The 13,323-nt window shown below is 29.4% G+C and overlaps 2 protein-coding genes across 2 annotated transcripts in view; both read left to right on the top strand.

Annotated features, from left to right (window-relative positions):
• Nucleotides 1-5,617: 5,617 nt before the first annotated feature.
• LOC105845905 (uncharacterized) overlaps nucleotides 5,618-13,323 on the top strand; it is a 110,444-nt gene continuing 102,738 nt past the window's right edge. Inside the window, exon 1 of the mRNA XM_065796205.1 lies at nucleotides 5,618-5,989. Coding sequence (XP_065652277.1) covers nucleotides 5,633-5,989 — 357 coding nt within the window. The 5' untranslated portion in view covers nucleotides 5,618-5,632. The remainder of the gene's footprint in view (nucleotides 5,990-13,323) is intronic.
• LOC136079792 (zinc finger MYM-type protein 1-like) lies at nucleotides 9,676-12,860 on the top strand. Its single transcript, XM_065796204.1, has 4 exons — nucleotides 9,676-9,877; nucleotides 10,002-10,644; nucleotides 10,720-12,436; nucleotides 12,509-12,860. Exons 2-4 carry the CDS (start codon nucleotides 10,017-10,019, stop codon nucleotides 12,642-12,644), a joined length of 2,481 nt encoding a protein of 826 aa, XP_065652276.1. The 5' UTR covers nucleotides 9,676-9,877; nucleotides 10,002-10,016; the 3' UTR covers nucleotides 12,645-12,860.

The following is a 13,323-nucleotide window of genomic DNA, read 5'->3' as shown; positions in this document are numbered from 1 at the left end:
CGGCTAGATATCGGCTGACTTACGGCACACATAAGTTGACTGAAGAAATAGTTAGAACATGCAAACATTGTAGAAATTGCATGCAGCTATGCAGCATAACAATCTTTCTTTGTTCTCTGGATAATTATTGTTTTGTCTATACCTTAACCATTGTTTATAGTAGTCTTGATGAGTAGTTTCGACAGCTATTTTACTTAGATAATTGAAAAGATGTAACTACATCTGTAATAATTAGTGATCAACCAAAACAGAAAAAAAACTGAAACTTTTGAAAAATTTTGGGTACTCAAATTTGATGCCGAAATTTTTTTGTAGTTATTTTACTATAGGGCCCCAAAGGGGCCCTATAGTAAAATAACTATAGGGGGCCCTATAATAAAATAACAGTTATTTTACTATAAGTCCCCAAGGGGAATCCTTTGCGACTGATGAAATCTTCGATGTGGTAGAAGACAGTGTGAATATTGAGTGTTACGCTTGCACCAGTTATCATTAAATAAAAACATTTGAAATTTTCATTTATTTCAGTAAAATCTGGCTAAAGAATAAACCCAAATCAAGCTTTTACAACTTTTGAATGCTTCAATTATGTGAAGAATGTTGAGAACTGAATTTGTATTAGCAAGTTTCTGGATCACATCAACATTTTTAAGATGTTTACTACAGTCATTTCCTTAAAACTGACCCCCATGATACGGGCTCAGTTAAATGTGGAGGACAGCTGACCACTTCACAGCTTCTATCCAAGTAGTTTTAAGTACCTTGAAAAGATGATCTCCAATTCTTTTAAGGAGATGCAATTCCACCTGTGGGATTATTTCCAAAATCAGAACATTGTCAGACCCACAAATCATTGGCTTTTAAATGACATTGCCAAATAAACTTGCACAAGCAACAACCCCGTCAGATTACTGAAAAGACTCGAGGCTAGATTTAATTGAACCTAGTGTTTGCAAGTTTCCGGATTTGGTAAGACACTTGGGTTTGACGTTACCCTTTGTACAAGAGTGAATACTTGAATGGGTTTAAAGACCAAAAATTATATTTGCAACTTTCTATCACATGCTAAAATTAGTTTAACTCCATTTGCATTAATTAGAGACTAGATTTGTTCAATGTTGGAGTTGTTTTTGAGGCGGTGTGCTTGTATATATATATATACATATATATATATATATATATATATATATATATATATATATATATATATATATATATATATATATATATATATATATATATATATATATATATATATATATATATATATATTGTATCAACCCTTAACGCAGTGTTAACAACCCTTAGACAAAACTTGAGAAAGCCTTTACCACCATTAACTCCAACAAAACATTCACCAGAAATTTTGCAAGATTGAATAACATGATTCATAAGACTTGATAAATTATTGCAGGGAGCAACAACCCGAACTGTACTAGAATCTCTTTTTCAGACGGTAATTTTTAAGTCACTGTAGGCAAAGAAATTATTCAAGTGTTGACCTGCTCTTAAGAAATTCTTATAAAAATTAGACTCTACCATCTTGCGGCTTGATGTTTGGTATACAATTCTGACCAGTTTCTTTAATCCGTTGTTTGATAGTTCTGTATTTAATTGTACATTTACAAGAGCTAAAGTGGTCAATTTTGGAGCAATCTTAATAGCAGCTGGGCACTACTTTGACCTGAAATCAAAGCATACATATTTTATTTTTATATTAAACTTTTTTCAGAAAGTTTGTTTAAAACTTTTAAATTATTCGTTTTTTTAAATGATTAGAAACTTGTTATAAATATACTTCCCAAAACCTACCTTGTCTCTTTTTTTAATAATTTTCTTTGAACATATATGTAAAAATTATTTAAGTATAACATTTAACCTAGAGTAATTGTAAGTGGCGGCCCGCCAGATGCTTTAGCAAGTCAGATAGTTTCTTTAGATGCTTTAGCAAGTTAGATAGCTCCTTTTAGCTTTTTAAAGGACTGTTCTTCCTTTCATAAGATTTTTCTCTGACTGACCCTCCAAACTTTTTATTTTTCATTGTAATTATTATTATGTAGGTATCTTTATAAAAGCTTTTCAGACATTTTTAACATTTTTATGCATTTTGACAATAGTTTATACCTAAGAAAATGCTGATATTTTCACGCAATACTTAGACCAATTCAAACTACGCTTTAAATAGCAAATCAATTATTTGTCTATAGCATAAAAATTGTACATGTAGCATTAAAACAATTATAACAAAAATAGTTGGTATTACATAGTAGAATACTCATGTAACCATTATTTTGAAAATAGTGACTAAATATCACAGTAATTGGTAATGTTTTAAGGTCTAAGTAGCAAAAACTAACAAAATATAATTCAAAATTGCCATTAATCCTTAACCAGTTAACCAATCCAGCTGAAATTTTATTCAGTGTTTGGTGCAGCCATATGCTACATTTGCACCGATTTTTATCAAATTATATAAAGTGTTTCTAATTTTAAAAGTGCTTTTAATGTCGCACTATAAAATCAAAATTTCACTTTATTTGAACATTTAAATCAAATTATTTTTCTCGGGCAAAATTTGCATCGCAGGGTACCTTGATGTGTACGCTATCACCCCGTATAAGTAGCGTTCTTGGTTCAGCTTGGCTGGCATTATTAGGATCCGCGCTAACCGTACAATATGATTTTCAGTAAATTAAAACTTGTTCAAATGATGATATCATGAATTTTTTCACAAACCTGAAAGTTGGTTTGACGGATTCTACATCCAACGAATCATAAACAGATACAATAGAATTAGCTTGAGAGCTGAAAAGCATTTGTTTGGTTTTAGAAGAAGACATCAGATCTCCACTTGGTATTAACGTTCATTGCGCAAAATGATTAGACTGAAATCTATTTGAATAAAAACTTACTCAAACGATGATATCATGAATATTTTCACGAACCTTTGAGTTGCTTTGACGGACTTTACGTCCAATGAACTAGAAATAGATACAACAGGTTAGCTAGTGAGCTACAAAACATCTGTTTAGTTCTAAAAGAAGACATCAAATCTCCATTTAATATGCTTAGGTTATTGTAACAAAATGGTTTGGCTGAAATCAAATCGAGTTTCTGCTGCTTTAAGAGTTATACTAACAACTTCAGTAACCGCGGCTATTACAGAACGCAGCTTCTTAAAATTAAAGTTAATCAAAACATATTTTAGTACAACCATGAATCAAGTACGTTTACCTGGTTTTGGGTTGCTGACTATTGAACGAGAAGTTTTGAAAGAGTTGAACTTTACATTTTTGATGGACAATATTGCTTCAAAAAAAGTTTGAATAACTTTTTTCAACTAAAAATGCTTTTATTTTTGCAACAATAAAGTATTTTGAACTAATCTTAGTTTTCTTAGAGGAATATTAAAAATTAGCTTCAATTGATGATAAGTGGATGGTGTACACTCAGGCTCTGTGCTACTATTATGTTTTGAAATAAAGAGCCTCAAAATGTTTTTTGCACCAGGTTCCTAATGCTCCAAAGCCAGCCCTAAGTGGTGGGTTGCATAAAGTTACACTTGCTCTGTTAAAGATATTAAAGTATAATAATATATACCATTTATTAACAATTAGTTATTTATTATGATGCGCAAGATAGCAAATTTTTCTATGTAAATATAAAAGCTTCAACTTTGGTAAAATCTTGGCTTTGGTACATCCCTAAAATAAACTACTGATTAGTTTATTATTTTTCATTAACATTTTTCAAGACATCATTAACGGCTTCGTGTAACTCTCTAAAAACAACCATTTACTTTACTAAACTTTAAAAAAGTTAAAAAAAACTTTAATAAATTAAAAAACAACAATTAATTATTTTGAAGTTAAAAAGCATGCCAAACTAAATACTTGAGTAAATATAAATAAAATGACTTACATAAATACTCTTTACGAAACTTTCTAACAATGTTTTTTTGAAAGATAGTAGATAGTTAACATGGATTGGCTCAATGTACTTAAAGAATTTCTTTGCTTACGATAATAAACATTAAAACCATTCCTTCTATCAAAACTTAAATTTATGATAAACTCAATGGTTGTCTAACCACCAAGTATTTAGGGGTAGAAAACGATCCCACGGTGGGGCTTTATACTCATTATTGAGAATAAAATTTTCTTGAGATTTTTCATATATGTGTGCATCAGTGTTATCACATACCTAAATTAATTCTTTAACCAACATATTATACACTGCTGTTTTATTCCTGCTTTCACCTATAACTTTAAATACTTATAGTTTATTGGCCATGTTTTATATGTTAGTGAGACTTTTTGTAAATCAGAAACCTGCTGCTAAAGCTGACATTAGAATGTTCTTATTAGATATTGAAAATGAAAACTGCACTGTTGATTCAGATTTAAAATAGTCAAATAAAAAATATGTTTGGGTATTTTATATATTATTACAGGACCTCAGGTTTGGTGGCACGAGGGCCTTTTTGCCTAGGATCTGTCCTGATGTCATAAAGTCTATTTATTTATAATTAATTATATTATATATTTGATAGCTTTTTCTGTATATATTGAGAATGAACAAGATTATTTCGAATGCACAAAGTACACTCGTACAAAAATTTACTTCTAAGTACAAAAATAAAAATAAAAAAATATTAAAAATCTAATTAACAACCTATAATTAATAAATTTTTGTTATCGATATTTAAAAACTTTTTTTTTAGAAGTATATATTTACTTTACAACCATAATAATTCTTTTTACTAGTGAGTATTTCCGAATTCTCTACTACGGAATTGAATAATATCTTCAGTTATAGTTCCACGATAGTTTAAATGTGACATAATGTCTTTCCGAATTCTGTTTCTATATTGAAATTATTGAAATTAGAAGATAGTGAAGCAATATTAGTAGAGTCTTTAAAAATAGTAAATTCATGTTGCACAAAAACTTTTTAAAGTTCTTTTATTAAAAATTACCGTTAAAGTATCAAGTCATACATTTTAAAGATTTAAAATAAAGATTTTTTTTTTTTTTTTGGTTTTATATTTTCTTTCTTAATTCCAAAAAGAGCATATTTGTTTCCTTCATTACAACTATCATTTTTTAGTTTTAGTTTAAAAAAAACAACAACTCATGAACTCAATGGCATGCGCCAAATAATGACGCAAAGTAAAGAATCTTTTTTTATTGATCGTCCAAAACCGTTAAGAATAATTTATTTATTTTTTCGGCTGTTTGAACCTCACATTTGGTTTGACAAAGAAAGGGTTAAAATAAAAAAATCTTTCTAAAAGTCTTTAAACTATAAAAAAACAATAGTTCAGAAAATTCCTGAGAGTAAAAGGTATACACTATTATCCCCCCTTCCCCCACACACCACCACCAAAAATTCCTAGATCCGTCACTGTATAAACGCTCCATTTGACAACTTTTTATTCGCGATCAGATGCCGCAAGAAATTATTAAATAATTCAATATCTAATTACTAATTAACGTTGTTAAATTATGATCTCAAACAACATACGTATCAATTAAAGAACAAATATAGTACACGTACAAAAAATTTCTTTGCTTAGTTACTTTAACAAACGTCATTTTTTATTCAAAAAAGTTTTCAAAAAAGTTTGATAATGAATGAACTAGTTCAAAATATTGTTCAAATGAATAGTAAAAACTACGGTTTTTGTTGTTTTCTTCTGATTATTTTACTAAGAAATATAATGATGCAATATAGTTACCCAGAACAAAAATCATTAACTCGTTATGCAGTGTCTGTTTTCAAAGAAAAAAAAGTGAATAATTATACAGATATAATAGAAATACACACAGATTATAACCAATGCGTCGCTGCTTGCTATAGAAAAAACTTTTGCAAATCAATTGACGCCGAAATTTTAAACAATAGTTTGTTGAGGTGTCGTTTCTTCAATATAGCTTCTCCAAATGTTCAGTTTGCCGAGGGATTTCTCTTTATTTCTAGGAAACCGGTATAAATTACTTATCTATAATTATATTACCATACTGCATGCATACATACAAACATACATGCATACATACATACATACATACATACATACATACATACATACATACATACATACATACATACATACATACATACATACATACATACATACATACATACATACATACATACATACATACATACATACATACATACATACATACATACATACATACATACATACATACATACATACATACATACATACATACATACATACATACATACATACATACATACATACATACATACATACATACATACATACATACATACATACATACATACATACATACATACATACATACATACATACATACATACATACATACATACATACATACATACATACATACATACATACATACATACATACATACATACATATTTCTATATATATTATAAGAACATATATATATACATCATAAGAACATTGAGCACTTTTCTTGTTGAATACACTAACATGTTTGACAAAACTTTCGCAGGTTATAAGCTTGTAAAATTAGTTTTTGGTAAAAATTTGCCCAAATTGGTTTTAACCGACAAATAGATAAATCCTTGCTTCGTTTTGATTTATATATATTATATACATATATATATATATATATATATATATATATATATATATATATATATATATATATATATATATATATATATATATATATATATATATATATATATATATATATATATGTATATATATATATATATCAGTGGCGTAACTAGGGGTAGCACAACCCCACAAGGCGGGAGGGCCCCGAAGCTTAGAGGGCCCCGCGGAGATTTTTCACGTATTCTTAAAGGAAAAAAGATTATTTTTCTATAATAGGAACTCTATTTTAGAATTAAATTTAAATAGAAATTCTATTAAAGATTTAGTTTCAACAGAAGTTCTATTGAAGAATTAAATTTCAATAGAGATTCGATTACAGAATTTAATTTCAATAGCAAATCCATTAAAGAATTTCTATTGAATATTAGTGAACGTTAGTGAATATTAACGTTGTCTATTATAGAAATACCGCTGATATAATTTAGTACTTTCGTATAAGTCGATAAAGTTAGGTGATTTTGAAAAAAAATTAAGTATAAAATATTAAATATTATTATATTTAGAAGGTAAGTGCTTTTCTTTTTATATGCATTCATGCAAAGCAGTAAAAATCATATAATTATAACTTTCATTACAATAAGTTGAGTTATCAAAATGTTTAACTAATAGGTAATAAAATAGTTACATTTATAATATTGGTAATATTTTTTAACTGCTTGTTAAAAAAATCTTGCAATTTTATTCTAGCGATTTAAAATTTCCTATATAAATTAATTCCTGAGATCTTAAATTTTTAAATTAAAAAATGTATATAAACGCGATACAGGTAGAACCATGTTTTTGTGTTGAGTAGGCTCTAGGTTTTGTTATAGTACGAGGATAGTACGAATTAACAAAGAAACACAAATTATGTGTACATAACTGATATAAAATTAAAAGGGCAGACTCAAAATACGAACTAAAGAATAAATACAAATTAAGTCTATTATTTATTCAAAAATGTTTAGCTATATATATTTATATCTATAGGGTTAAAACATAGATATAATTGTTCTAATAGAATGTTTTTTTTACAATAACATGGACTCAAAAAGAACTTAAATGAGTGGAGCCAGAAAAAGGAAATTAAAAACGGAGACTGATGATAGATTATGAAAAACAATAAAAAGATATCCTTATTTCTTTCATCAGTAGAACAGAAACCTAGTGAAGTAGTTGTAGATGAAAAATACCAATGTCGTTTCTAGTACTTCTCAAGCAACCCAACAAGAAGAAATGTTATCTGTTTCAATTAACTTAGAACACAATGACATTTAAAAAGATCATAATGAATCCGTTATAAAAGTAATGCAAATATTTTTGCAAATCCTAACAATCCACTGCACTGCAAGATGAAGAAACAGATCCAGAACCGAATATATTTCAGGAATTAAATACATTAACAACAGATATGGGATATTTTAAAGGAAATTTTCTTGATGATAGCACAAAAAGATTTATTATTTCCTCTGAAAGATGTGAACTACAAGGACCATTTAAAAAAGATCCTTCACAAAATTGTAGACATTTTTCCACAAATTATTATTACTGTGCATATAAATTTGGTCGAACACAGGAATTTTTGCTCTGCTATTCCAAAATTCTGGACTCAGCATATTGTGAACCATGTTGGGTATTTTTAAATGATAAAAATAACCAATGGCGTTCAGGAGTTGGAGACTGGAAAGGGCTAAGTAAAAAAATAAAAAGTTATGCTTCTTGCCTAAAACATTTGAAGAATGTCAAGTATACGATCATTGGAAACAAAACATATCACTTAATGAGGATACAGAGACATTAATTCGTCATAAAGCTTCATTTTATAAATAAAATAATTAAAATAAAATAAAATAATTATAAATAAATAAAATTAAGGGACAAAATAAAAAACTTTGAATTTGTTTTTATTTGCGTCATTATGTATCACATATTAACGAATGTAAATTATACTGCCTTAAGATAGTATAGCTATTATGAAAATAAAAATTCTGCCATAGAAATAAATAGTTTTTGCTATTAAGTATGCATCTCTTAAACATAATTTCAATGTTCGTTCTTTTTTATAATTATTTTGAGACAAGATTCTAAATTATTTTTCAAATTTATAAAATAAATATTTTTTATATACAAAATCGTGTTATATTAACTCAATATAATAATCAAATATTGGATATTTCATTTTTAAATAAACTTTTAAAAAATTTGACGGGGGCGGCCCCCTTTACTTTTTGGGGGGGGGGGGGGGGGCCCAAATTTACAGTTACGCCACTGATATATATATATATATTAGTACCAGTATATCAGTATATATATATATATATATATATATATATATATATATATATATATATATATATATATATATATATATATATATATATATATATATATATATATATATATATATATATATATATATATATATATCAGTGCCGTGGCAAAGGCCCCCCAAACCCCCCATTTGGGGGGGGCCCACGAGATATAAGGGGCCCGTTTTTTAAAAAATGATAAAATTTTTTATGGCATTTTATTATTTTAACAGATAATTATCAATTATATTCAAACTATAAAATAAAATAAATGCTACTAAGACAATTTTAATGTGAAAAAAAACAACTGATGAGAATGGACATCCTTGTTTAGTTTCTGTATCTATATAGTAGCTTAACTCTAAAATTTTTACTCATACTTTTATGAAAAACACGGAATTTTTTAATCTTGACATGTTTCGTAGTTAACATACTACATTTTCAAAAGATTAAATAACAATTTAAAACTCTGGATATAAATATAAAATCAAAATTTGAAGACATTACAGAGAAATATTAACCGACAAATAGAATTGTTACAAACCAATAAAAATTATAATACAAATTATGATATCATAAATAGCATGCAAAAAATTATGTAAATAAAACAAACTAGATTGACAAATTTATATTATAATGAACAGTTTATTTAAAGATGAGTTTTCCTATTTCACATGGAGTTTTCACACCGGGATATTTCCCGGTGGGCCGTCAGCAATACAACATTTTAAAATTTTATAATATTTTAAAAAGTATTTTCTTTAATTTTTTTAATAACTTTCTAGAATAGTAATAAAAAATTGTGAGTTGAAATACGATTTGAAATATTGATTTCTGCGTGTCAGTTGCTTCATTTGACTGTATGATGTGTGTGTAGTTGGTTAAACCGAAACGCAATCGTCATTATTCAAAATTCGTAGTGAGCGTGGCTGAATCAGCTGAGCCGGTAAGTTTATTATTTTTAGGAGACATTATTATTTTTCATTTAATTTATTTGTATAAATTAAATAGGTATAGTACTATAGTAGGACCTAAAAGTAAATTTTATAAACTATCTGTTCTATTTTTAGGTATTAATTATTGGAATGAAGAAAGTGAAAAGTGGTGCAGCTAAGAGAAGAGAAGCAGCTGCAGCCAGGGAAGTAATAACTAAGTACCCCAAACTTACACAATTTTTGAAACCAGCAGTTCAAGCTGATGGTGAATCAGTAGCAATAACAGAAACCAATAATGATGTTACAGCCAATGCAGAAAATGATTCTGTTTCTTGTTTTGGTTTGTCTGCTGAAGGAGACTCTAATATGGCAATCTGTGAGTGTATACCAACTGCCACAACACTGCCACTTCTTTTTCTCAGTGATGATCCTTCTGATTGGCCAGAAAATGTTTCTGATGCACAGAGGTGTGACATTGTTGAACGTGGTGTAAAGCAAATTGAGATAGATTTTCCACACAATCAAGAAAGACGACGATTTTCAGTGACTTATTATAAACGACAGATGAAGAATGGAGAAACTATTGTACGGTCATGGCTTGTGTATTCTATGAAAAGTAATAAAGTTTTTTGCTTCTGTTGCAAACTTTTTGGTATATCAGATTCACCATTCCGACAAGGGATGAACACATGGGAAGGTTTATCCAAAAAACTGAATGATCATGAAACAGGAAGTACACATCTCAGGTGCTTTGAACAGTGGATGACATTACGAAAAGGTAAACTGTTTTAAAAAAAATTTTGTCATTAAATATAATAAATATTTATATATTTTACCAAATTCAACATTGCAGGCATAATGAATCAAACAACCATTGATGAGCATCAATACAAGTTGCTTCAAAAAGAGCGAAAATTTTGGAGAGCAGTATTGGAACGATTACTAGACATCACTCTATTTCTTTCTGCGAGGAATCTTGGATTCCGTGGTTCACAAGAGGTCATTGGTTCCAAGAACAATGGAAACTTTCTTGGGTTGTTTGAATTGATGGCGAAGTATGATAGTGTGCTCGATGAACTTTTACGTCGGATTCAGAAGAAAGAAACTAATGAACATTATTTGAGCAATGATACCCAGAATGAGTTGATTGAATTGTTAGCCAAGGAGATTGAAGCCGAAAACCTTTCCAAAGTAAAGAAAGCGAAATATTTTTCCATTATTTTGGATTGTACGCCAGACGTTTCACATAAAGAACAAATGAGCATAATCCTACGATCAGTAGTTTGCATTCCTGGGACAGGTATCAACATTTCTGAAAATTTCTTTGGATATCTCAAGGTAGATGATACCACTGGAAAAGGGCTTTTGGATGCCTTTCTAGATCAGACAAAAAAGTGGGAATTAAATATTCTTGACTGTCGAGGCCAATCCTATGATAACGGTGCTAACATGAAAGGAAAGGCAAAGGGTGTTCAAGCTAGGCTTCTTCAAATGAATCCCAAAGCTCTATATGTTCCGTGTGCAAACCATTCACTTAATCTAGTCATTGTTGACGGTGCAAAGTCATCCAACAGTGCAATTACTTTTTTCGGAGTTCTTTCAAGATTGTATACACTCTTTTCATCATCTCCTGCTCGATGGCATATTTTAAAGTCATGTATACCCATTTCTGTCAAGCCTCAATCCGATACCAGATGGGAAAGTAGAATAAACTGTGTGAAACCTCTTCGCTATCACCTGAAAGAGATATTAGAGGCATTAGAAAAATTGGAAGTGTATGCTCTAGAGAAGAGAGATGGCGCAACAGCTACAGAAGTATGTTCGCTGATGGAATATATGATGACATGGCCATTCATATTGTCAATCGTTATTTGGTATGACGTTTTATACCAAATTAACAAATCAAGTAAGCTTCTGCAGTCCTCTACAACTTCCCTTGATGTCTTGGATAGTGAAATAAAGGCCACATATACATTTCTTCAGCAATATCGTGAAACTGGATTTTCAGACGCACACATGAAAGCATCAGAAATCGCAGAAGTGTTGGACATTGCAAAAATTTTTCCAGAAGTGCGTTCCCGACAAAAAAAGATGATTCATTCATACGAGTGTGCCGATGAAGCTCACACCATCCAATTAGAACAGAAGTTTAAAGTTGATTTCTTTTTACCACTCCTTGATATGTCAATGGGATCAGTAAAGGAGCGTTTTGAACAAGTCAGTAGTATCACAGAGCTCTATGACTTCCTATACCGTTCTGAGAATCTTATTCAAATCTGTAAAGAAAATTCTTTGTCTTTATATTGCAAAAATTTGCAAGCAAAGCTTGGCGATATAGATTCGGATGATCTGGAAATGGAATTTAAACGATTTGTCATAGTGGTACAGGAGAAAGAAAGTACTCTCATGAAATCTGCACATGATTTTCTTAATTACATTTATAAAGAAGAGCTGCAAGAAACTTATCCAAATCTTGCCATTGTGTTACGCATAATCCTTACCTCACCAGTAACTGTCGCAAGTGCTGAACGTAGCTTCAGCAAGCTAAAATTGATTAAGACTTTTCATAGGTCAGTATATTTAATCTTGCTACTTTATACATAATAGATGTAGCTCTATGCATTTCTTTTCACTTTTTATAGGTCAACAATGGTTGATGACCGCTTGTCTTCTCTGGCGATGCTGTCAATTGAGAACGATGTGGCAAGAAAATTAAATTATGAGGAGATAATCAACAAATTTGCAAGTATGAAAGTTCGCCACAAGTCATTTCTGTGACAATTGTGAATATGTGATTTATTACAGGTTTTGAAGTATTACCAATATAATATAACAAACATTATTCTGATAATTATCCGTACATATACGTTTGTCTATACTTATATGTCTTATTTTTGATGTTTTTAGCCTTTAGAAAAAATGTGACGCATATATATCCTGTAATGTGATGCCACAAAAATAGGGCCCAAAAAAATGATTTGGGGGGGGGCCCAAATGTACCACGCCACGGCACTGATATATATATATATATATATATATATATATATATATATATATATATATATATATATATATATATATATATATATATATATGTATCCTTATCTCGTAGTCGAAAGAGACTTTTATTGTAACAAAAGTCTCTTTTAACAACAATTTTGCTACCTCGACAGTTAAACTACATTTTATTGTAGTCGAAAAGTTAAAAAAATTGAATAAATGCGGAAGTAGGAAGATTAAGTAAGAAGTTAACAGTAAACCTACATTAAGTTTTATCGGTTTTTAAAAAACCGCAATAATAATGACTAGAAAGCTTTTTTTAATTAATAGTGTTTTTGTTTTTTAACATGCGCGGAGTGTTGCTACATCATGTAGAAGTGTTGCTGCATCAAGTATATATACCAAGCAAACATTCTATAGTCAAATTTCAGAAGACATATATACTCATTTTGAGCGG

Source organism: Hydra vulgaris, chromosome 04 (genome assembly GCF_038396675.1).
Source record: "Hydra vulgaris chromosome 04, alternate assembly HydraT2T_AEP".
In the NCBI taxonomy this organism is placed as follows: Eukaryota; Metazoa; Cnidaria; class Hydrozoa; order Anthoathecata; family Hydridae; genus Hydra; species Hydra vulgaris.
Note: the sequence above shows the minus strand (reverse complement) of the source record. Positions and strands in the feature narration are given on the sequence as shown.

What these genes read in the sequence shown, in the direction of transcription:
- LOC136079792 (XM_065796204.1), top strand. Translation starts at nt 10,017, where the DNA reads ATGAAGAAAGTGAAAAGTGGTGCAGCTAAGAGAAGAGAAGCAGCTGCA. An exon ending in GTGGATGACATTACGAAAAG is followed by an intron (nt 10,645 to 10,719) that starts GTAAACTGTTTT and finishes TCAACATTGCAG; the next exon opens with GCATAATGAATCAAACAACC. An exon ending in TTGATTAAGACTTTTCATAG is followed by an intron (nt 12,437 to 12,508) that starts GTCAGTATATTT and finishes CACTTTTTATAG; the next exon opens with GTCAACAATGGTTGATGACC.